The sequence below is a fragment of the Aotus nancymaae genome, unplaced genomic scaffold (genome assembly GCF_030222135.1).
Source record: "Aotus nancymaae isolate 86718 unplaced genomic scaffold, 86718_ANA_hifiasm-v0.15.2.pri h1tg000173l, whole genome shotgun sequence".
NCBI classification, from domain to species: domain Eukaryota; kingdom Metazoa; phylum Chordata; class Mammalia; order Primates; family Aotidae; genus Aotus; species Aotus nancymaae.
The window spans coordinates 253,471-278,461 of record NW_026988588.1 but is presented as its reverse complement, the minus strand read 5'-3'; the positions used below and the strand labels follow the sequence as shown (position 1 = coordinate 278,461).

Sequence of the window (24,991 nt, the reverse complement as noted above, 5' to 3'; positions counted from 1 at the left end):
CAGATCACAGTCCCATATGTGCAGGAAGGAAATGATGAAACTGTAGAGACTATCTGAAAGAGACTGTTCATTTTTAAAATATTCTTTACAATGTTATTCATTTAAAATGAATGCAGTAGTCTCTCGTGACTTCCAATTTGGTCTTTCCATAAATACTTGAGTTTTTCAGACTTTAGATAGGAAAAAATACAGATATTTGTCCACGGTTAAAGATGGGGTTTTAAGGCTGGGCACAGGGGTCACACCTGTAATCCCAGTGCTTTGGGAGGCTGAGGCAGGAGAATCACTGGAGTACAAGAGTTTTGAGACCAGCCTGGGCAACATAGCAAGACTCCATCTCTACAGATTTTTTAATTAGCTAGGTGTGGTGGCATGTGCCGGTATTCCTGGCTACTCAGGAGGCTGAGGTGGGAGGACTGCTTGAGCCTAGGAGTTAAAGGCTACAGTGAGCTGTGATCACACCACTGCACTCCAGCCTGGGTGGCAGAGCAAGACCTTGTTTCAAAAAGAAATAGTTGTAGCAATTTGTTAGATCTTATGAACATTACACCGGTGTAAAGTCCGAGAATGAAAACTTTCTTAGCTTCCTCAGGGCTTGTAACTTGAAGTCATAGTTAAAGAGTATTACCAGAAAAGCATAGACATTAAATTAATTTCAACTCAGTGGTTAGCCCAGGTATCAAGATCCTGAGAGCAGGGGGCACAGAATAAAAGTGCATCAGTAGACTTGAGACTTAGCAACAGAATGGAAGGAGTGAAGATAGAGATCAAGACAAACAGCTAAACAGCAGCCTTCCACCCAGTCAGGTCCTTGTGTGTGTGTGTCTCAGTGCATGTGTGAGTGTGGTATGTGTACCTGCATGTATGTGTGTGTGTTGCAAGTGTGTGTGTAGTGTCTGCACATAAGCGAATGTGAGTTTGTGTGTGTATGTGAGCTTGCCTGTGTCATGTTGCATGGGTGAGTGTGATCTGGGTACAAGTATGATGTAAGTGCATACATGCATGAGAGTATGAGTTTGTGCAAGAGTATTGTGTATATATGATGCTGTTTTATGTTGCAAGTGTGCCTGTGTGTGCAGTATTGCATGTTTCAACTGCACGTGCATGTGCATGAGTGTATTGTGTATATTGTGTGCTGCAAATATAGACACGTGCATGTGTGTCATGAGTGTGTTGCAAGTGTGCAAGTGTGTTGCAATTATGACTGTTTCGACTGGTGTACCTGTTTATGGCTTTGCACATCTTGTGTGTGCATCCAAATATGCAGCATATATTTGTACACACAAGTACATGCAAGTATGAGCGTGCACGTGTATGTTGCGTGGGTGGGTGGGTGTGTGGTACAAGTGTATGAGGGTCTGCAAGAATGCAAGTGCACACTCGTGTGCATGTGTGTGCAAGTGTGAGTTTGTGCATGTGAGTGTAGTGTACTGAATGTACGTGTGTATGTTGCATGTGTAGATGTGTGCATGCAGATGCGTTTGTGCTGGTGTGTTGGCTATGTGAGTATTGTGTGTGTCGCATGTATGTGCATGTGCACATGCAAACTGAGTCTTAGTATTGCCTTATGTTTTGTATGTGGAGTTGTGTTACAAGTATGCACACAGGAAGTATGTTGTGTGTGAGTGCATTCGTGTGCATACATGTGTGCATGAGAAGGATTCGCTGGAAGGGTGCCAGAGTTCTCCAGCTAGTCTTTAGTCCACCCATCGTGGCCTGTGGTTTCAGCAGACTGGGAGCTTGGCTGTAAGCGGAGCCCGCGCCCCTTTACTGAATTAGCCATGCGCTGCGTAGTGACGTTTCTGTCAATGACGGACCATAGTGGTCCCCAAGACACTGTTCTCTAAATGACAGTGGTTCCCCAAAACTGCAATGAAGCCAAAAAATTCTTCTGAAAATGGAGGACTTTTTGACATTGTAGCCATCGTGTTTGTGGCGATGCTAGCGTAAACAAACCTGTGCTGCCCGTCGTATATACATCCAGCAAGTAGGATCGTACACAGTACATGCGTAATACTGGATTATGATGAAACACAGCTGTGTAACTGGTTTACGTACTTACCATTGGTCTTTATCTTAGAGTACATTCTCTCTACTTGCAGTGGAAAGTTAACTGTAAGACAGCCTCAGCAGGTCCTTCAGGAGGAAACTGGAAGAAGGCATTGTTCCCACAGGAGATCACAACTCCATGCATGTCATTGCCCTAAAGACCTTCCAATAGGACAAGACGTGGAGGTGGAAGGCAGCAATTTCAGTGATCCTGACCCTGTGGAGGCCCAGATTAATGTGTGGGTCTATTAGTTTTTAACAAAAAAAGTTTAAAAAGTAAAAAGCTTCGGCCGGGCGCGGTGGCTCACGCCTGTAATCTCAGCACTTTGGGAGGCCGAGGTGGGTGGATCACAAGGTCGAGAGATCGAGATCATCATGGTCAACATGGTGAAACCCCGTCTCTACTAAAAATACAAAAAAATTAGCTAGGCACGGTGGCGCGTGCCTGTAATCCCAGCTACTCAGGAGGCTGAGGCAGGAGAATTGCCTGAACCCAGGAGGCGGAGGTTGCGGTGAGCCGAGATCGCGCCATTGCACTCCAGCCTGGGTAACAAGAGCGAAACTCTGTCTCAAAAAAAAGAAAAAAAAAAAGTAAAAAGCTTTTAATTGGAAGCTTATAAGGATATAAGGAAAAATTGTACAGCTCTACAATGTTTTAATCTCTGTTTTTATAAATGAGTCAAAAAGCTTTCGACAATTTACAACATAAAGTTACAGTAAATGGAGGTTAATTTATTTAGCAGAGGAATTTTCATGTAGATTTAGTGTCGCTTACGGGCACAGTGCTTACAAAGTTGACAGCCGCTTCCGGCGAGGTCTTAGCCCTTTGTGTGCACTCACCACCTGCTCACCTAGAGCAGCTTTCAGCCCTGCAAGCTCTGTTTATGGGTAAGTTTCCTATATGGGTGCACTGTTTTTTTATCTCTTTACAGCATTTTTTACTGTCCCTTTTGTATGTCTAGGTACAGAAACGCTGTTGTGTTACAGTGTGTGTAGTCACGGGCTGTCCAGGCATGCAGCCCGGGAGCACTTGGCCGTACCACACAGTATAGAAGCACAGGAGGCACACCCGTCCAGGTGTGTGTAGGTCACTCGTGTTTGCACGATGATGCAGTCAGGAGGCTCCCCCGTCCAGGTGTGTGTAGGTCACTCGTGTTTGCACGATGATGCAGTGAGGAGGCTCCCCCATCCAGGTGCGTGTAGGTCACTCGTGTTTGCACGATGACACAGTCAAGAGGCTCCCCCATCCAGGTGTGTGTAGGTCACTCATGTTTGCACGATGACACAGTCAGGCTCCCCCATCCAGGTGTGTGTAGGTCACTCGTGGTGTGTGCACGATGGCGCAGTCAGGAGGCTCCCCCATCCAGGTGTGTGTAGGTCACTCATGTTTGCACGATGACACAGTCAGGCTCCCCCATCCAGGTGTGTGTAGGTCACTCGTGGTGTGTGCACGATGGCGCAGTCAGGAGGCTCCCCCATCCAGGTGTGTGTAGGTCACTAGTGTTTGCACGATGATGCAGTCAGGAGGCTCCCCCATCCAGGTGTGTGTAGGTCACTCGTGTTTGCACGATGACACAGTCAGGAGGCTCCCCCATCCAGGTGTGTGTAGGTCACTCGTGGTGTGTGCACGATGGCGCAGTCAGGAGGCTCCCCCATCCCGGTGTGTGTAGGTCACTCGTATTTGCATGATGATGCAGTGAGGAGGCTCCCCCATCCAGGTGTGTGTAGGTCACTCGTGTTTGCATTATGATGCAGTGAGGAGGCTCCCCCATCCAAGTGTGTGTAGGTCACTCGTGGTGTTTGCACGATGACACAGTCAGGAGGCTCCCCCATCCCGGTGTGTGTAGGTCACTCGTGTTTGCATGATGATGCAGTGAGGAGGCTCCCCCATCCAAGTGTGTGTAGGTCACTCGTGGTGTTTGCACGATGACACAGCCAGGAGGCTCCCCCATCCAGGTGTGTGTAGGTCATTCGTGTTTGCACGATGATGCAGTGAGGAGGCTCCCCCATCCAGGTGTGCGTAGGTCACTCGTGGTGTTTGCACGATGACACAGTCAGGAGGCTCCCCCATCCCGGTGTGTGTAGGTCACTCATGTTTGCACGATGACACAGTCAGGAGGCTCCCCCATCCATGTGTGTGTAGGTCATTCGTGTTTGCACGATGATGCAGTGAGGAGGCTCCCCCATCCAGGTGTGTGTAGGTCACTCGTGGTGTTTGCACGATGACACAGTCAGGAGGCTCCCCCATTCAGGTGTGTGTAGATCACTCGTGTTTCCACGATGACACAGTCAGGAGGCTCCCCCATCCAGGTGTGTGTAGGTCATTCGTGTTTGCACGATGATGCAGTGAGGAGGCTCCCCCATCCAGGTGTGTGTAGGTCACTCGTGGTGTTTGCACGATGGCGCAGTCAGGAGGCTCCCCCATCCAGGTGTGTGTAGGTCACTCGTGGTGTTTGCACGATGACACAGTCAGGAGGGTCCCCCATCCAGGTGTGTGTAGGTCACTCGTGTTTGCACGATGACACAGTCAGGAGGCTCCCCCATCCAGGTGTGTGTAGGTCACTCGTGTTTGCATGATGACACAGTCAGGAGGCTCCCCCATCCAGGTGTGTGTAGGTCATTCCTGTTTGCACGATGATGCAGTGAGGAGGCTCCCCCTTCCAGGTGTGTGTAGGTCACTCGTGTTTGCACGATGATGCAGTGAGGAGGCTCCCCCATCCAGGTGTGTGTAGGTCACTCGTGGTGTTTGCACGATGACACAGTCAGGAGGCTCCCCCATCCAGGTGTGTGTAAGTCACTCGTGTTTGCACGATGATGCAGTCAGGAGGCTCTCCCATCCAGGTGTGTGTAGGTCACTTGTGTTTGCATGATGACACAGTCAGGAGGCTCTACCGTCCAGGTGTGTGTAGGTCACTTGTGGTGTTTGCATGACGCAGTCAGGAGGCTCCCCCATCCAGGTGTGTGTAGGTCACTCATGATGTTTGCACGATGACACAGTCAGGAGGCTCCCCCATCCAGGTGTGTGTAGGTCACTCGTGTTTGCACGATGATGCAGTCAGGAGGCTCCCCCATCCAGGTGTGTGTAGGTCACTTGTGTTTGCATGATGGCACAGTGAGGAGGCTCCCCCATCCAGGTGTGTGTAGGTCACTTGTGTTTGCATGATGACACAGTCAGGAGGCTCCCCCATCCAGGTGTGTGTAGGTCACTCGTGTTTGCACGATGATGCAGTCAGGAGGCTCCCCCATCCAGGTGTGTGTAGGTCACTTGTGTTTGCATGATGACACAGTGAGGAGGCTCCCCCATCCAGGTGTGTGTAGGTCACTCGTGTTTGCACGATGATGCAGTCAGGAGGCTCCCCCATCCAGGTGTGTGTAGGTCACTTGTGTTTGCATGATGACACAGTGAGGAGGCTCCCCCATCCAGGTGTGTGTAGGTCACTTGTGTTTGCATGATGACACAGTCAGGAGGCTCCCCCATCCAGGTGTGTGTAGGTCACTCGTGTTTGCACGATGATGCAGTCAGGAGGCTCCCCCATCCAGGTGTGTGTAGGTCACTTGTGTTTGCATGATGACACAGTGAGGAGGCTCCCCCATCCAGGTGTGTGTAGGTCACTCGTGTTTGCACGATGACACAGTCAGGAGGCTCTACCATCCAGATGTGTGTAGGTCACTTGTGTTTGCATGATGACACAGTCAGGAGGCTCTACCATCCAGGTGTGTGTAGGTCACTTGTGGTGTTTGCATGATGACACAGGAGGCTCCCCCATCCAGGTGTGTGTAGGTCACTCGTGTTTGCACGATGATGCAGTCACGAGGCTCCCCCATCCAAGTGTGTGTAGGTCACTCGTGTTTGCACGATGACACAGTCAGGAGGCTCCCCCATCCAGGTGTGTGTAGGTCACTCATGTTTGCACGATGATGCAGTCAGGAGGCTCCCCCATCCAGGTGTGTGTAGGTCACTCGTGGTGTTTGCATGATGACACAGTCAGGAGGCTCCCCCATCCCGGTGTGTGTAGGTCACTAGTGTTTGCACGATGATGCAGTCAGGAGGCTCCCCCATCCAAGTGTGTGTAGGTCACTCGTGGTGTTTGCACAATGATGCAGTGAGGAGGCTCCCCCATCCAGGTGTGTGTAGGTCACTCGTGGTGTTTGCACAATGACACAGTCAGGAGGCTTCCCCATCCAGGTGTGTGTAGGGCACTCATGGTGTTTGCACAATGACGCAGTCGGTTGACAACTCATCTCTCAGAATGTCTCTGTGTCATCAAGGGACATGACTGTACTTTTCACTCCAGCTTCTCAGTATGTCACATGCTCCTCAGGTGACTGCCCCAGCAGATGTACCCGGGAGCCTCGCCCTCACTCCCCTGTCCCTTGGGTACCCTACCTGGGCCTCAGAGTTTTTTGGCTGCGATGAATCTAACAGGTCTTGGATTAGGCTCAGGACCCGTTGTCTGGCCTCAGATCTATCACTTTCTGGCCATGAGATCCTACGCAGGTTGCCTTCTTGTGTTTTACTTTCTCTGCCTGTGAAATGGCAGTAGCGATGCCACTCCTAAAGTTGTTAGGAGGATTCTTAGTATGTGTCAGGTGCTTGGGACAGTGCTGGCTGTAGGTCTCGGTACAATTAGCTGATGTAGTTATACCGTTACGTGGATATACGATTTTGTGTATGTACTCATGCAGATGCCTTTTTTCTTATGATTAGTTTATATTTTTCTCCTTCATTTCTTCTGCTCTGGTTGTCTTCAGGCATGAACAGCCTTCTAATCCATCGTCTTGCCCAACTTGACACATGATCATTGAATAAGGGACAGGATGGCTTTCACGATTCCTTAAACAGAACTTGCAGTCCACTAGAAAACAGGTGACTAACCAGTGGAGAAAACTGAATGAAAAGGAAATAACTGACATTTAGACCACGTCACTTGTGTTATTTGGACGGGAGAGTCTCCTGCGAGGCCCTGCCATCCTCCCGTGGCCTGATTTGCACTGCTCCTGCCTCTCTGGCTCCCCACTCTCCAAAAATCCCCTAGCCGGATGTGTGTGGAAGGAGAGCAGCCATGGAGCACCGTGGCCGGCTGCAAGCAGGCCAGGATGGTTGCCAGAGGCGGGCTCTGGGTCCTGCCCCTCCAAGGCAAGTTTTCAGGAGAAGGAAGAGGCAGGCTTGTTGCCATAATATTTTTGTCTGTGCTTTTTTAGAATTACCATCCATATCCCAGAGAGACTATGTCTGTGTTTAAACTCATTGATATTTTGAGTCTTCACATCCCATTTTCTAATTTTCTAATTTCTTCTTTTCCTTTGCCGCATCAGTACGACTTTAAGCCTTTCAGGGCCTCAGTTTATCTCCTAAATGAAGCAGTGAGCATTTCCCACTCACCATGATCCCCTGCAGCTGCCTTTACTCCTGACCCCTCCACCTTCCCCAGACCCCAGCACTCTACTGTCTGCTCACGGCCCTTGGGCTGACCAACATCCCCTCCCTCCAATATCAACAGTGTTGCCTCTGCATGTAAACATGACATGATAAATGCTGTCTAAAAACAAAAGCTACTGGGCCTGGGGCGTGGGCTTGGTCACCCAGAGGCAGGAGGCTGTGCCCTCCATGAGGCCAGCAGTCTTGCATCTCAGAAGCCAGGAAGAGAGCACATGCCCTCTCCTCTGTAGCATGGGCTGTGCAGAGTGATGCCTCCAGAGAGGGCATGTGAAGGGGATGGGAAAAACCTGCAGATGTGACCCAGCTAAGTGCAAGGTCACCGTCAACGGTGATGAGCAGGGGAAGGGTGCTCATCTCTGAGGCCTTTCTCCAAAACACCTGTGACCCACGTCTATCCATGAGCAAGGTCAGACAAATCCCAACCGAAGGGCAGCCTACGAAACAGCTCCCCAGTCCCCTCAAAGTTGTCAAGGTCAGCAAATCAAGGACATTTCTCAGAGACTGTCACAGCCCGTAGGAGCCCAAGAACACGTGACGGCCAAATGTCACGTGGGATTCTGGGTAGGGTCCTGGGACGCGAAAGGGGCACTGGGGGGAAAGTGAGGAAGCCTGAGTAAAGCATGGGTTTAAGTCATCTTAGTGTTGGCTCACTACTTCCAACTGATGTCAGATGTGCACACAGTCTGAAACTGGGTGTATTGTAGGGCAACGTGAGAGCTCTACCATCTGCTCAATTTTTCTTAAATCTGAAACTGTCCTAAAAAGTGTATTTTTAAATTTTTTAATTAGCACATAATTGTACAACTCATGGTAAATAGTTATGTTTCAATACATAGAGCGCATGGTGAGCAGATCAGGGTATTAGATCAGGAACATGCATCAGTTCTTTGGAAATGTTTGTGTCTTCCTCCTAGCTATTTGAATAGTAAATTACTGTTAGTTATAGTCATCCTGCAGAACACTGGAACTTAGTCCCCCCATCCAGCTGTGACTTTGTTCCCTTTAACAAATCTCTCCCCATCCCTGTCTTCCCAGCCTCCGGTACCCCTCGTTCTATTTTGTACCTCAGTGAAATCAACTTTATTTAGCTTCCACACGAGTGAGAACATGTAGTGTGTAACTTTCTATTTAATGTAATGTCCTGCATTTTCGTCTGTCTTGCTGCAGATGACAGGATTTCATTATGTTATGGCTGAATTGTATCCAGTGTAACATACCACACTTTCCATATCCATTCATCTGCGGTCGGACTCCTGTGTGGATTCCATATCTTAGCTGTTTGGATCATGCCGCAGTAGACAGAGGAGTGCAGATGTCTCTCCAGTAGACAGATGATTTTCTTTCCTTTGGATAAACCCCCAGTGGGATTGTTGGATCATATGGTAGTTCTATCATAGGGTGTGTGTGTGTGTGTGTGTGTGTGTGTGTGAAGGAACCTTCATACTGGCCTCCATAGTGGCTGGACTAGTTTATATTCCTAGCAACAGTGTCTAAGAGTCTCTCTTCCCTCTCTGTATCCTCACCAGCACTTGATACTTTTTGTCATTTTGATAATAGCCATCTTAACTGGAGTGAGATGATAGCTCACTGTGGTTTTGAACTTCACCTCTCTAGTGACGATAAGTATGAGCAGCTGAGCAGCCCATGCTGCGCTCTGCCTGTGGAGTAGCCATTCCTTTATTCATTTTGTTTCCTAATAAACCTGCTTTCACTTAAAAAAAAAGAAAAGGCTTCCACTTCTCTGATGATTTGTGATGTTGAGCACTTTTCATATATTTTCTGGCCATTTATGTCTTTTGAGAAGTGTCTGTTCGGATCATTTACCCATTTTTAAATCAGATTGTTTGGTTTTTTGTTTGGTTGGGCTTTTGCTTTTGAGGTTGAGATGTCTGAGTTCCTTACATACCCTGAATATTAACTCCCTGTCTTGTGAGTAGTTTGTAAGTGTGTTCTTTCATTCTGGAGGTGGTTTTTTCACTTTGATTTTTCCCTTTTGCTGTGCAGAAGCTTTTAAGTTATATAGAATCCCATTTGCTTGTTTTTGCTTCTGTGGCCTGTGCTTTTGAGGTCTTATTCAGAAAGTATTTTTTTTGAAAGCCAAGGAGTTATCAAAAACAAGAAGGGGTTTTTTTTTTTTTTTAAATTCAGGGCAAAGGAATTTGTCATGAAAACCTTATGGATGGACATAAAGTGATAAACAGTTTATCCCACTCTTTGCCATAGTAATACTGATGCTTCCCCACACACACACTTTTTTTTGAGACAGGTGTCACTCTGTCATCCAGGCTGGAGTGCAGTGGCATGATCACAGCCCACGGTGATCTCTTGACTCACAAGCTCGAGTGATCCTCCCACCTCAGCCTCCCGAGTAGTTGGGACTACAGGTGCATGCCACCACACCTTGCTAACTTTTGCATTTTTTGTAGAGACGGGGTCTCACCACGTTTCCTAGGCTGGTCTCAAACTCCTGGGCTCAAGTGATCCTCCTACCTCAGCCTCCCAAAGTGCTAAGGTTACATGCATGAGCCACTGCACCCCGCACATCAATGCATGTGATTGGGATCTTAGGTAGCAGGGGTCTGTGCTCAGACTTAGCATTCAGAGATCAAGCACTTTGGAAACTTGGAAACCATCTGGCCTTGGAAGAAGATGGAAGAGGGCAGTTTGTGCTGCAAGGTAGGCTCAGTCCACACCTCCAAATGGTGCCTTTTATGGGAAGAAAAGAACAGAGAGCTCGCTTCCTCCTGAGGGAGAGGATGCACAGAAGAGTCTGGATTGGAGGGGGGTCAGGTTGAGTTTATGATTCTATACATGAAAAAGTACACGAAGTGTGCTCTGGTACTTCATTTGTGCAGTGCTGTTGGTTAGAGGAAAGCCTTCTTCTGTTTTCTCTTGTTGCTTATTTCAGGGTGATTGGTATCTGTTTCTGGGCTTCCATGACCAAGTCTGCTTGCCCTTAGCCTTTTGTGGTGGCCACCGTGGCTGTCTCATGCAGTCCTTTGTTAGGGCTTGAGTCCTGGGAGGACCTCCTGTAGAGATCTTAGTGCATTTGTTTTTGGTTTTGTTTGTTTTGTTAGTGGTTGTGAATGTGTGAACATGATGCCTGTTATTTCTAAGCATTGTTATTCCTTGTGATTTTAATGCTCTTACGTGCTTCACTGGTTGCAAAGGAAATAGCAAGACCTTAAAATCCCAACTTTGACGTAACACTTGCCTCAGTCTTCTCCTGCACCTTAGCTGCCAGGAGGCTGCAGACTAGACTCAATCACAGCATCTCTGTCAATTAGCCTAAAGTTTTTAAATATTTAATTTCTCCTCTTTTTGGGGGGATTTTTAAAAGGTTGTTGTTCAAATGGTCTTATTGTATTGGATATTTTAAATGTTTCAAATTAATTTTGGAAGAAGGTATAGTTTAAAATCTTAAGTTCTGGTTGCTTTTTCAGCAGCACATTCATAAATGCCATCCTCAAACGGTGAGCAGGGCTGCGCTGCAGCTGAGCTTTCCATGTGGCACCAGGTTACTCTGTGTCCCGTCTCCTCCCCTCGAAATGCCACAGAGTTGGCACTGAGGTCGGCACCAGCTCTGTCTGCATCTGGTCTCATGCCGGTTTTTGAGATTGAAGGTGCAGAGGGTGCAGGAACCTTCAGGTCATGAGTGGCCATCGGGCCAGTGCTGAGCAGCAGCGTGGGTGGACAGGGCAGTGCTCTGCATCAGGTGTCCCTCCCCGAGGCGTTGGTCATGGCTCCAGCTGCACTCGTCTGAAGCGATTGTCTTTCTGGTGGGGGCGGTGCTGCCATGTGCCAGCACTCGTCTGTTGGGGTAGAGATTGCTGTTTTGTTTCTCGGTTGTTATTATGTCTCCAGAGCTGGTGTGCTGATGGATGCTCTGCCAGCCAGTGGGAGGATTCCCGGTACTGCCAGGACATGGGAGTGGTCCTGGGCAGAGGGCAGGTGTGCTCATCCCCCTTTGCCTGGCCCAGATGAGGCTTCTTGCCCCTTGGTGAGAATCTCAGTTGGAGGAAGAAAGAGTCCCATCTGTAACTTTGTGGGGAAGGATTAGAGAGAGGTTCGACCATGGCTCTTCTTAGACAAATGATGAAAAACCAGGTTATCTAAGCAGCACCTTCCCACCCATTCCCAGGAGGTCAAGTGTGTGATGCCAGGAAGCACTAATGAAGAATGAAGACCTCACAGAAAGACCTTGTGACCACCATGCCTTCATTCCCCCTCAGGGTTACACGGTACAATCAGGGCTGTAGCTTTCCAAGGCATCACTTCTAGTGAAACAGATTGCTAATTTGAGTCGATTTGAGAGCAGTTCAAGGACAGGGCAAGTTAGAGGCTAGTGGCAAGTACCCTCATGTCAACTCTCTGTCTCTGCTTTTCCAGTAAAAGTCTAAACTTCAAGTCCACTTGACAGCGTGGGATGAAAAGACAGTTCGTTCCCCACAAGTCCAGGATTTATACTAGAGTCAAGAAGAAATAAGGGGCAAGATAGGCCAGGCTAGAAGAGTTATTCAGACACATGGTTAAATTGTAGCCTTGATGTGAAAGTAAGTGCGCTGTTTAAAACTGACTTTCAGCTGGGGAGGGTGTCAGTGCGCACCTCCTGGAGCCAATTTGGTCAGCAGTAATACACGCTGGAGGCAGCAAGAAAAGCAGCACAGAGTTCCTGGTCTGGAGCTGGCAGCTTTACTCAGCCCTGAGTTATCTGAAGCAGACTTTGCAGCATGACCTGAGTGGCAGGTGCTCTGCCACAGAGGGTAGCTCTGCTGGGCACGGGCCTTGGCACGATGGCTTCTGCAATATGAGGGTCCTCCTGTTGGTGGCTCAGTCACACTTCCCGCAGGAGAGGGCTAGCCTGGCTGCCTCTGTGTGTGTTTCTCCCTCCCTCATGGAGCACTCCTGCCCCGGTCTGGCTCTTGGAGTCCTCAGACCTCTGCACTTCCCTCCAGCAGCCCACCTCTCACTTGTAAAACCATGCCAGGAGATGCCTTGGTTTTAACCTTACAACCTGGTTCTAACTGAGAAGTGTTAATAACCCCAAGATCACCTTGTTTATTGCTATGAGTTCTTTGCACATGGAGCTAATCAGCCCTTCGATGTGTATGTTACAGATACATCTCCTGGTTCTGTAGGAAAAATCTCTTCTGCCCTTAGATAAGGGGCAGCTTTTTTCCTCTCTTTGCTATGTGGATATTGTTCAGCTTGGTGTAGATGAAGGAATTCCTGTGTGGCATTTGCTAGCAGGATATTGAGCTGCTTCATCCTGGACTGGCCCGGAGTGGTTTAGCACCCTGTACCTGTTTTCATATGGAGCGCACCTTTTTCAGACTAACCAGAGAGGAAATTCTGGATGATAGATCTTCCATGTTTTCCACACTTCAGACAAGGTTCTCAGCTGAGATTCCATCTTGCTTCCCTTCCTGAGGCTGCGGATCAGTATGGGACAAGAGCAGGAGAGAGTGAAGGATGTGCGGCCGGAGGGCGAGGCGCCGGCCAGCACACACCTGCCCGGAGCCTCACCTGTCTTGTTTTCCTCCATGCCCCATTAGTGGCTGGGCACAGGCCAAGGCAGAAACTCACAGGGATGGAGAGAAGGAAGATCTGGGAATACTGCACAGCCTGTGCCCTGCCTGGCAGAGCCCTGGGGCATTTGCCCGTCACTTTTGTAACTCAAGAGCCTTGTTTCCTGAGCGAACCCCGGACCCTATCTGAAGTCATCCCCATAGTGACAGCTCCCAGAGCTGCCGGTTCATCCGACTCCAGCCAGTGACAAGATCTCGGACATCCTAAAGTAGAGATGACTGTGGACTGGGCACAGAAACGGAAACAGTGTGTCCAAAACAGCCCTCAGTTTCGGCTGAGTTTCACTCCCTGGCTGGTCACCTGGCCTTTGTAGGACGCTGAGGCAGGGGCATCTGACCCCACCTCTCGTTCTTTCCCTCTCCTCGCCATCTTCAGGTGCCTCTTTCTCACTGCTGCCCTGGTCAGCTGGCCTGGCTTCTCTACTACTGTCTTCGTCTGGAGCAGATCGCCCATTTCTGGAATCCACAGTTCACCGGCTTTTGACTCCACTGACTGCTCAGATCAGAGCGCGTGTGCGGGCCTCCTGTCACAGCAGGAAGGAGTTGGTGTCCTTGTCCGGCATGGGCACGTCCTGCCGGTGTCTCAGGTGTGCTCGTGCCGTGTGCTGCTGCGTGGTCAGGGTCCAGAGGAGGGCATGTTTGTGTTGCACCACAATTCTAGGTGTTCTCAGGGCAGGTCTCAGTAGTGACCCACCCGAAGTTAGCGTAACCCTACCTGGCTCCTGAAAGTTCTTTGGTTTCTTGCAATTCTGTGTTAAAGCAGCCAGTGAGGCTTTTGTGGAGGAGGTTAGCATCATCCAGTATATCGGTGTATTCCCGAAGAGCTTGAATCGTGTGAACTCTTTGGCAGCCATCAGCAGCTGTTAGCAGCAAGGTTTCCCTTTAAGACAAACACCAAAGAGTTGATGCTTGTCATCCAATCTGAAATGGCTCCAGTAAGTCCTCCTCCCTGATCAGACTCCTGCTTACACATGCAGGCTGCCTCCCCAGCGTCTCCTCTCTGTTCTCCTGCGGAAGGGAAAGTGCCACCAGCCTTCCCTGTTTCTGCTCCACCACAGATGACCGTCCCCGGCACAGGCTGCTCTGTCTGCAGCAACAGGAGAAGTCACACTAGGTTGGGTGGGAGGAATTGTTCTGTAGCCTCAGTCACTGAACAGCCACAGGAGACGGTGCCCCTGGCTGCAGACAGCCCTGGGTCCGACAGGAGCAGTGGAGCAGTCAAGGCCTGTCCGAAGACACTGGCACACACACTGCACCTGCGCCAAGCCCTTCATGCTGCTCCTGGGTTTACTGGCACTGCGTGTCTTCCATGCTGCTGGGTACCTCCCCCTTGGTGGCAGGAACACCCCTGTGCCCGGAGGTGCACACACCCTCCACGGCCTCCCTCATGCTTTGCAGAGGGCTACGCTGGACTGTTCCCTCAGAGCCCTGTGACACTCAGGCTTCTTTCTTGGTACCTCCTGCCCCTTCCCTCCCCTTCATCCTCTTTCTTTGACTACACCTGTCAGTTACAGAGGAAGACCACTGTGCCCAGTGCCTAAGAGTGTGGTTCAAATCTCAGTGAGGGCTGGGTATGGTAGCTCATGCCTGTAATCTCAACGCTTTCGGAGGCTCCTGAGACCGGGAGCTTGAGACCAGCCTGAGCAACATAGTGAGACCTCATCTCTACAGAAACAGAAGTTAGCCGGCTGTGGTAGTACACACCTGTAGTCCCAGCAACTCAGGAGGCTGAGGTCGGGGGATTGCTTGAGGCCAGCAGGTCAAGACTGCAATGAGCCACAATTACACCACCATATTCCAGCTTGGGTGACAGAGTGAGACCCTGTCTCTGAGAAAAAAACCACATCAATGGCAGGAAGGACATCTCAGGAGCCAACAGACTCCCTGCCCACAGCCTGTCCCCAGGTGGGAGGCAGGTCCTCCTGTGATCTGCCATCTTCAAGCCTTTGAGCACTTTCTCCTTTGCTTTACTTTGTTTAAATAAAAATTGCCTCTTAGGTAAATGAAGAGTGTCGTGGTCCACTAGGACCTGGTAAAAATGCAAAACCAGTAGTGAAGGCCTCGAAAGACAGAAATAACGTGCCTGCAGGGACTGTTGGCGAAGTGCTGGCTGTGATCGCTGCAATGTTCTTGCAGTTCTTAAGATTAAATTACTATGACGTGTTCTTTGAAGAGTTTCTTTTCTGAGTAGCTTTGCCGTCACAGGGCCCGGCAGTTCTCTCTGCTCTGTGGCTGTGATGCTCACACTGCCTTGGGAGGACTCTCGGCCCCTGCACATCTGGCCCTGCTTCCACCTGCAGGGAGGGGGCTCGGCCCCTGCACACCTGGCCCTGCTTCCACCTGCAGGGAGGGGGCTCGGCCCCTGCACACATGGCCCTGCTTCCACCTGCAGGGAGGGGGCTCAGCCCCTGCACACCTGGCCCTGCTTCCACCTGCAGGGAGGGGGCTCAGCCCCTGCACACCTGGCCCTGCTTCCACCTGCAGGGAGGGGGCTCGGCCTCTGCACACCTGGCCCTGCCTTCCACCCACAGTGCAGCCATCCATGCTTCAGGACCAGGTGGCACGGTCCTGGGCGACCCACAGCTCTTTCAAGGATGCCCTGTAATCCGCGTTCTTTTCCTTTTCTGAAAATGATAAATGGACTCATGGTTACTTTAAGTTCAGAGTTATTTTTCCAGTTATTTGGCAGGTTTGAGAGATGTGGCTTCATCTGCTTTCTTTGTGGCCATCACTTTAGGTACAGTTTCCGCTGCTACTGGGTTGCCCTTTCTGTGACTTATGTCTTTGCCATTGGATGATGCTCAGAATCAACTTTCCCTGACAGCCTGCTGGGCTCATGACCGCGTGCTGAATTGGTGAAGGGGAAACTGCACAGAAAACACATCTAGGAATATTTTCTCTTTGTTTGCAGAGTCCGTTTAGTGGAAAGAGGATCCCCTCATAGCCTGCCCCTGATGGAATCGGGAAAGGTAAGAATTAGGGGAAGAAGCATGCATTGTGTCAGTTTGCTTCTGAGTGTATGGGCTTTGAAGTTTTAAGAAATGTATTTTATAGAATGTCTTTTTTCAAAAGCTTTCTGGAAAGTAACATATCAATCAGTATAGAAACTCAAAATAACAGTGTTTTAAACAAGTTAGACTTTTTTCCTCAGGTAAAAGTTGGGAAATAGGCATTTCCTGCTCCATGAAGCCAGCACAGGCGGTGGTGCTTTTGGCCTCGTTCTGCACAACGTAGCCCAATTCCCAAGGGTACCTCAGGGGCTGAGGCAGCTGCTCCCACTCCAGCCATCATTTCCATATTCCAGCCAGCAGGAGGAGAAACAGAAAAAGAAGAGAAGAAAGCGTGCAGACCATAGGGAAGGTTCCCAAGCTGTCCTACACTGAAATACCATTGATCAGAATTTGGTCACATGGCCACCCTGGCTAAAAAGAAGGTTGGGAACTATTGAGATATCAATTCTGAATATCTGCAGGCCTGCCTAAAAATCGGGGTATCTGTTACTGTGGGAGTAAAAAAGAATGGTTATCAAAAAATACCTAGTAGTTTCTGCCACAGTGGTTGTGTTTTTTACTAGAACTAAAGGGCAGTAAACATACTTAAACCTAAATGACGACTCTTTTTTGGCCCCAATTGTCAGATTCCTTCTCCATTGATAGAATTCTAAAAGCATCTCATGTTGCTTCTGGGCCTCTTATAAAATTGCCTGCAAGACTGCAAGTTGGAATTCTTTACAGTGTTGGCTCCAGCAATAGGAATGTGCTCACCATCACCATAACAGTCTGGCGGACCTCGCCAGCAGCAGAACCCAGAGCCCTCAAGTCTCAATTCAGACTGAAAGCACAGTGTCACTATTCCAGGACATTCTATGTTTTTACCATAAAATGTTTTGCCTTTATCTCAATTGTAAATGGTAGATGAACTGATCTGAGGCAGGCTATGTTCAGGATTTCCAGAATGAACTTTTGATTCCTTATCTAAGTGGTGTCAGTGGAATGTGAGGTATTTCTAGGCTAAACTTCCATTAAGAAGGAAATTCTGGCCAGACCCAGTGTCTCGTGCCTGTAATCCCAGCACTTTGTGGGGCTGAGGCTGCAGTAAACTGTGACTGTGCCACTACACTCCAGCCTGGGTGGCAGCGCCAGACCCTGTCTCAATGAAAAAAAAGGAAATGTTTAATATTGACATCCATTACAGTAGAAGATGTTTACCTGCAGTTCCCCAGTATCTTGAGTTGACAGTTCGGTGGAGATGAGCTGGATATCACACAGACATCCTAATTAAAGCCCACCAGACTTCACTAGCAGTTGACACAGAATCTTTCCCTGCTGGCACCACCAAAGCAGTTGTCTGCTAAATAGTTTTGCCAGAATCATTTTGGGTTATCTTCAAGTCCACGCTTACCCCTGAAAACGTCATTCTGTGACTCTCTGACTTCAGTGATGACGGCAAGCATCACCTTCCATCCATGCCTTGTGCCAGAGTGTAAGACGTAATATTGAATCTGTGTAAATATTGTGAATAACTTCATTGAAACAACTGAAAATTCCCATTTTGCAAAAGTCAGGCCGTGTTAAACGTTACATCATTTATCATGTTTTTGTTCAAAAGTTGTTTTTATGATTTTAAATAGATTTCTTTTAGCTTTATTGAGGTATGATTGTCAATCAAAATGTTTAATTTTAAGATCACTGTAATGGCATACAATATCGTAACAATTACAGTGAGAGTGTGATCGTGATGCCGTGATTGTGAGGCTGTGGTTGTATAATGGGTCATAACTTTGTAGCATATAATGTTGATTTAATTGCTTTCTAAACCGTCTTTAAAAAGGAAATGACATGAAGACGAGATTGAGGTTGGCTTGTGTGTAGCCTCTTCCTGTATTCCTTCCATTGACAAGAGACTTTTCCTCTCCCAAATAGATACTTCCAGGGGTTCGGATTATAATTGCCAACCCAGAAACGAAAGGACCACTGGGGGACTCGCACCTCGGAGAGGTGAGTTATGTGTCCTCGGCTTGTCTTGACAGCATCAGAACTGCTCACACACCCTCGAACTGCCACACACCCATCTGAGTTGAGTGAGTTATGAGTGCCTTGGAAATGGCGTGAAGTAAGCTTTGTTGCTCAAATGGGTCCATGAAAGCTCACAGTTACAAGATGGCATTTCCTTAGGGAAGTGTAATATATTCTCCTCAAATAATTCAGAAAAGATTTAAACACATAATGCATGTGGACTGAGTTTCCTTCTTAGCTTTCGAATTTGCTTTCTCTGTTCCTGCTGTTCTTACTTAGAAGTCCTTCACCAGGAAAACAGCAGAGACCTCCACAGAGAGTGATGCTAGTTCACAGCAGCCAAGAGGTCACGTGTTGATTTCAGATCAGAAAGCAAACAAGGATACTTGACAGCTTTGCCCCATTGTGTTCAGGATGGGCCCACCCTGGCTGGTTCTTCACTCCCTGCGCTGTGCCCCTCCACCCCCGTGCTACTGGTGGGATTTAGCTGGAGAAAGACGCCTCGTGGAGCTGCACGGTCTGGTCTCCATTCTTGACACCTCATCTCAAGCAGGCCCTGGTGCTGCTGGGCGTCCCTAGTCTGAGAGGCGACTTGTTTCATGCGTCCTCCTTCCTCCCCATTCTTCTTTCTAGCAATGAGCTTGCTGCTTCTACGAGGAAGTGGAGGGCACCAGAGAAGAGTGTGTCTGGAGCCAGCCTCCTCCCACGGTGCCAGCACGCGTGCCCTCCCGCCTGTTACTCCATCCAAGGCCAGGCCTGCCGTGCAGTTAGACCAAGCCCTTTGTCCAGCCATGGACACCTTCGCTCCCCTTGCACCTGTCCCGTCTCGGCAGGCATCCCCCTTCCTGCAGCCGCCACCTTCTCGGCCCCAGCTGCATCCCCAGCACACACAAGAACACGTTTCTGCATGGTGCGTGGGTGAACACACAGTTAATGAGCAAGTCCTAACCAGTTCTCACATCCCATCTTGCTTTTCTTCCTGGGCCTTTTTTTTGGCCCCTGGCTTGACTCTCTCAGACACATGGAAGATCAGAACTACAAAGATAAAATTCTGTGCTGCTCCCGCTTAGGAGTTTCCTTTAAATACGTTCCTAGAAACAAAGCTGGAAGGCAGAGCCTGCTTCTCCAGCACCCAGAGGGGTCCCCACAGGTGCTGCCTGAGACGTGTGCTGGGCTAAGGTCAGAACTCTCTTCCCTCTGAGGGTGGCCAGAACTGGTGAAATTTCCAAGATGACGTTCTCATTGGGAATGTGTGTTTTCCACTCTGAGGGGTGATCGAGAAAGTTATCATAAGTCAGGGATGCGCTGTGATGCTTTGATGTTTATACATAATATGAAACAGATACCACGACCGCGTTAGTTCTGTTGTCCATCACCTCACATTCTTGTGTGTGTGTTGAGAACATTTAGGCTCTGTTGTTACCAAATTTCAAGTAAACAATAGGGTATTATTCACTGTAGTCACCATGCTACCTTTTCTCCCCAGAACCTGTTCGCCGTCTGACGGTTTGCACCTTTGCCCCTCATCTCCCCCTTGCTAAGCCCCTGGCAACCACTGCTTACCCTCCACTTCTGTGCACGCAGCTTTTTAGATTCCATGTGAGTGAGGTAGTGCAGGATTTGTCCTTCTCTGTTCCGGCTTTTCACTCAGCATCACTTCTTCCAGGCTCATCCGTGCTCTTGCAAATGGCAGGATTCCCTTCATTTTTAAGGCTGTAGAATATTCCATTGCTTTAATGAGAATTTCTTTGTGTTTGGGAACCGAGAACATTGTCGTTTCCCTGATCTGATGCTGCGCTCTCTCGGTTTCGTCATTTGTTTAGCAGGCACTGAGTGCCGCCGCGCACTGGGCACTGCCCTGGGACGTGGGTGCCGGAGTAAACCAGTTTCTGACTTCGTGGAACTTACCACTTTTCATTGTCGGTAAATAACGGAAACAGCCAAGCCTGGAACGTCTACACTGCAGACACGCCAGAGTCCAAAAGGCCCTGCCTCTCCTGACCCTTGCTGTGTGGGCAGAGCAGCATGGGCATCTGTGGAACTTACTGGTTTTGCTTTTACCCAGCGCTGTCCATGGTTCAGTGTGATCCACGTGGCTGTGGCTCTGAGTCACTCTATCAGTCTTTGCTTACCCATTTCCCCAGATGTCAGACATCCAAGCATTTTTGTCCCCGTTTTTTGGTGTGATGCGCGTTCATCCCTTAGGTTTTGTTCTGTGGTGTGTGGTTTAATTGCAATATATGTCTAGAAATATGCTAACCAGGTGACATGAGAAGAAATCTCAAAGCTTTTTAACTTTGTTCTTGCTCTTTAGAAACGATCATTTGGAAGAGTGTAAGGAATCTAATATGACTTTGTTCATTTGCTGTGTATGTTTTTAAAAGCTGTTTCTTAAATCTTCAACTAAACCGCTTTAATACAGTCCCCATAGGTGGGTGGCTTGCTTGGTTTCTTGGCCACAAAGTTGGTAAAGTGCCTCTATGTCAGTATCCTCCATGTGTCTCCGGAAACCTGGATGAGATTAACATCATTTTGCTTATTCAGTTCAAGAAAACTTTTCATATCACTGAATATAATTTATTGTCAAAGTTGTAGCCTCACTTCGCTGGAGATAAAATAATGTCCTCCACAGTGACATTTCTCTCCGTTCGCAGATTTGGGTTCACAGTGCCCACAATGCCAGTGGTTATTTCACTATTTACGGAGACGAATCCCTCCAGTCGGATCACTTCAATTCAAGACTAAGTTTTGGAGACACCCAGACCGTCTGGGCACGCACAGGCTACCTGGGGTTCCTGCGGAGAACTGAGCTCACAGATGCAAATGGAGGTGAGTAAGTGTCCAGGCTGGATGGCCCCCCCACACAGATGGGCAGAGAGGTTAGACACCCCTAGGTACAGAAGCCATTCCCAAGGTTCACTGCGGCCAAACCCAGAGGACATGTGCGCCAGCTGCAACCCAGTGGGAAAAGAGCTGAGTTTAAAAGAGAAAGGCAAAATGCAAATGTGTCCCACAAGCTGAGCTGTGCCTCATGTACGCCGTCCTGTCCTGAGAACCAATGCAAACTGAAAATTAGGGAGGGTCCCAGCGGCTGAGCACAGGCTGCAGTGCCTTCCACAGCAAAGTGCCCAGTCTTAGCCCACAGAGTCTTCTCAGCACGTCTGAAGGCTGCATGCTCACGCAGGGTCCATCCGAGACAGAAGCTAGCCCGGTAGCTGCAAGAACGTGCATGCTGCCCCTTCCAGGACTGGGTCTGTCCCTGTCTGGGAAGAGGAGGCTCGAGGCTCTTGGCCCTGGTGGCTGGCCGTCTCTGCCCATGCACTCACCAGAGTACAGGGCCTGGTGCTGCAGCTGCTGGTGCCTGGTGTGGAGTGGCTGGATGTACGGCATTGCCTTTGCCTCATCAGAGGAGAGCGGGGATGAGGCCAGGGCTGCTTCCTGATGCCACAGTGTAAAAGTGCACTTCCATATTTAATTCTTTGCTTATTCCAGAATCCTTTCTTATCTCCTTGGTTCTGCTAAAAATAGAGGCAGGACTTGGCTGTTTCACAACAATGGAAGCTGAGGTTCCTGATGAGATCTTGCCTGACCAAAACCCCAGGGAGATGAGTTTCTAGACAGCAGTAAGGCTTCCTTATGTGCCTGTCTAACATACCTATGAGGGCCTGGCCCAATGGGCTAAATTTAGGAATCATACGAAAATATCCTGGTCTGACATTTGCACTGTGGGACATGATAGACTAGTTTGAGTGTGCTGAGGTTCCTGGAAGCTGCAAAAGCTCCTAGAGAAAGCCCAGGAAAGCCACGTCCCGCTGAGTCCTGGGAGCAGGGATTCCCTGAAGGATGTGTCCCCTGCCACAGGGGAAGAGGCAAAGCTGCTGTAGGGGCAGAGGCCAAGTCAGTGTCTCCATCTTTCTTTGTCTGACTGAAATTAGGAAATACTCACATCTGATATGATTTTACATTCTGACTGAAATTAGGAAATACTCACATCTGATATGATTTTACATGTCAGTCCTTCCTTTCAAATTCTCCCTAATATGCTTACAACTCTATAAAAATTTAGGACATACTTCCTTGAGGAAAGATAGGACTTGACCACTTGTCGTCATTGTCATGATTCTGAGGTTTGCATGAAGGATAGAAATAAATTTCATGGCTCCGCGAGCTAAGGAACTCTTCGTGAACATTACCAGGAGCTATGCTTTCTTTACCTGTTTATACCCAGAACTGATAGCACAGAGGAGCCTGTGTGGGATGGAGTCAGGGAGCTGGGTCTGCTGTGGCCACAGCATCCTGTGTGACCCTGGGCGGGCGAGACCTCGGCTGATGGGTCCACGGGACGCAGACCACTGGGTGCTGACCCATCCCTCAGTTCCTCCTGATGAGCATGCGATGGGCAGTTGACTGGGTATGGAAGCTGAGCCAGTGCAGAGGGAGCATGGCGGCCTTGCAGCTAGCCTGTTGGGCACCGACACACAAGCCGGGCCTTGCCAGGGAGCTCTCTCACTGGCAGAAGGAGACAGACTGTCCCCGGAACCATGATCCCCTTCCTTCATGTCCCTGTCTCACTTGGGGGTAGTTTTTCATCTTTTTAAAGAAAAGAAGGAAAGCAGCTTGAGCAGCATGACAGGGAAGCTCACACAGGCTTTCATTCCTGAACAGAGCGCCACGATGCCCTCTACGTGGTTGGGGCCCTGGACGAAGCCATGGAGCTGCGGGGCATGCGGTACCACCCAATCGACATCGAGACCTCGGTCATCAGAGCCCATAAAAGCGTCACGGAATGGTAAGTTGTGAGCTCGCGGCTTGTACCTGAATTGGGAGCAGTTTGTGAAGCACTGGGAATGTGGAGGGCATGGCAGTAGAGGAGAGTTTCGCTCAGGTAGGGAAGGACGTATGAGTCAACATTGAACTATAAACCTTTATCTTTTGGGGTTAAAGCAACAAAAGAATGCTCCACACATAGAGTTAATATATCATGTGTTACCTGAACACGACAGACTATTGCTATGAAAACTACTTGATAACATTTTCCAGGAAGCCAAATTATTGTTTGGTTTTTAATTTATAAAAGCATGATATAGAAAGAAAACAAACCTGACACATACATAGGCACAGAAAATACTTTTATGACTATCGACTTGGGGACTGTAAGTAACATGAGACGTGGGAACATTTCCAGTGAAGGCGAGGCAGCGTGTGGCCAGACCCCAGAGGAGACTTCCAAAGGAAGAATTGCTTGAGTTAGGCCAAGGCTGGCAGTGACAGGGTGTGTGCATTGCACATGCTGCCTGGGGGCAGGCTCTGGTCTGGGCCCAGGTGAGAACTTTGCGGCTGGGACTTTATCTTCCTCTCTGACCCGTGTAATCTGTTGTGAAGTGCTGAGCATGTCCATGGTGCTGCTGGAGAATCAGCAGCACGTTCTTATGTGTGGGAGTGGACTGGATGCTAGAGTGCTGTGAGTTAAGTCAGCCAGAGCTGGGGACTTTCACAGGCTTGCTCGGTGCCTTTATATTTGCAGTTAGGATGGAAAGCGACTCAACACCATTGGCTTTAGACTTGTTCATTCCCTCGGTAACAGACAGGGTGCTTACTGAGAGGCCCCTGATGAAACAGTCTCAGTCTCAGCTCAGAAACCCTGAGGGAGGCGCATTCTGCACTCTCCCATCAACAGCTTTTCTGGGTTGAAAGGATGGTTTCTGAGATCGTTCGTTCCTCTTCTTAGCTAACTGAGGTGCAATAAAGGCTGGTACTTACTGCCATTTGCTGAATCTGAACAGTGAGTACTTGGGAGAATTTACAAGATTGAGTTTGCATACCTGACCGTGATCCTGTGGTTCGAATTGGCTAAGCCCCTACTCTCAAACACAATTCCTCAAATTGTCAGTCTCCTTGACACTTCTCTCCCTGAGTATACAAAGAAGACAGAAACTCTAAGAAGACTTTGACCCAGAAACTGGGCCAGGGCCTACCTTATTTTCCATCTAAATAGCTGTGACTATCAGTTACAGCCTTCCATTTTTGTATTTTTAAGGAAATAACTTTAATTGGTTTGTATCACCTCCCTCAAGCATTTTCTGTCTGGTTTCCCGCTGAAAGGTGAGCATCGAGGGCCTCGCTGGTGCCCTCTGGGCTTCTAGACCCTGGTGCTGGGCTTCACTCTGTAGTAAGTGTTGCTGCTGTTACCCGCCACGTGGCCGCCGACCTGGGTCTGTCCCTCACTTGGTCAGGGACTCACATGCCCCTTGTCCACATGCTGCCCTTTGAGTGGACTTTCGAATGCTTGAGATGATGCTTTGCTCCATCTTCCCTCTCCCAGCCTCCCTGCACTGCCCCTTCCGGCCACCACTGGCTGCTCCATGCTGAGCCGTGACCCCAGCTTTGCGGAACGGGACTCCGTGTTGCCAGATTCAGGCCAGACGCACTTTGTCGCTTCTGTCAGTTGTTGTCAGCGCTACGTAGCATGCACTGCTCCTGGGAAAGCTCTGAGAGCTCGAGTCACTGGCACCATCCCGTAGGTCCCCGCAGCCCAGAGGAAGCCATAGAGCAAGCACACCCTCCACCAACTCTTACCTCTGGAGAGCCACGCGCATTATGATATTCTAGGACTGTTCTATAAATTTCAAATGCCATAATAAAAGTATACCCAATGTGCCTGAGACGTACGTATCTGTGATACAGACTCACAATGTGGGCTCACATGGGCCACGCAGAGCAACGTTCTAACATCACAAGGAGCAGTGTGGCTGGAATTAAGCACCAGCACGTTTTCTTGGAAACAGTTCTTAGCATGCTTCTAGGCGTGCAGCAATCACAAAGCCAAATCCAGGAGAACTGTTGAGAATTTCCAGGAAAATTCTCCAATTTTCCCTTTCAGTTTAACATATATGGGCCAT

General features: G+C 49.1%; 1 protein-coding gene across 5 annotated transcripts in view; it reads left to right on the top strand.

The window, feature by feature from the left end:
• DIP2C (disco interacting protein 2 homolog C) overlaps positions 1-24,991 on the top strand; it is a 391,979-nt gene that overhangs the window by 362,413 nt on the left and 4,575 nt on the right. For all 5 annotated transcript variants that reach the window (XM_064371797.1, XM_064371795.1, XM_064371793.1 and 2 more), the window contains 4 exons: positions 15,989-16,046; positions 18,000-18,074; positions 20,747-20,921; positions 22,758-22,881. In XM_064371797.1, the coding sequence (XP_064227867.1) occupies positions 15,989-16,046; positions 18,000-18,074; positions 20,747-20,921; positions 22,758-22,881 (432 nt within the window). The remainder of the gene's footprint in view (positions 1-15,988; positions 16,047-17,999; positions 18,075-20,746; positions 20,922-22,757; positions 22,882-24,991) is intronic.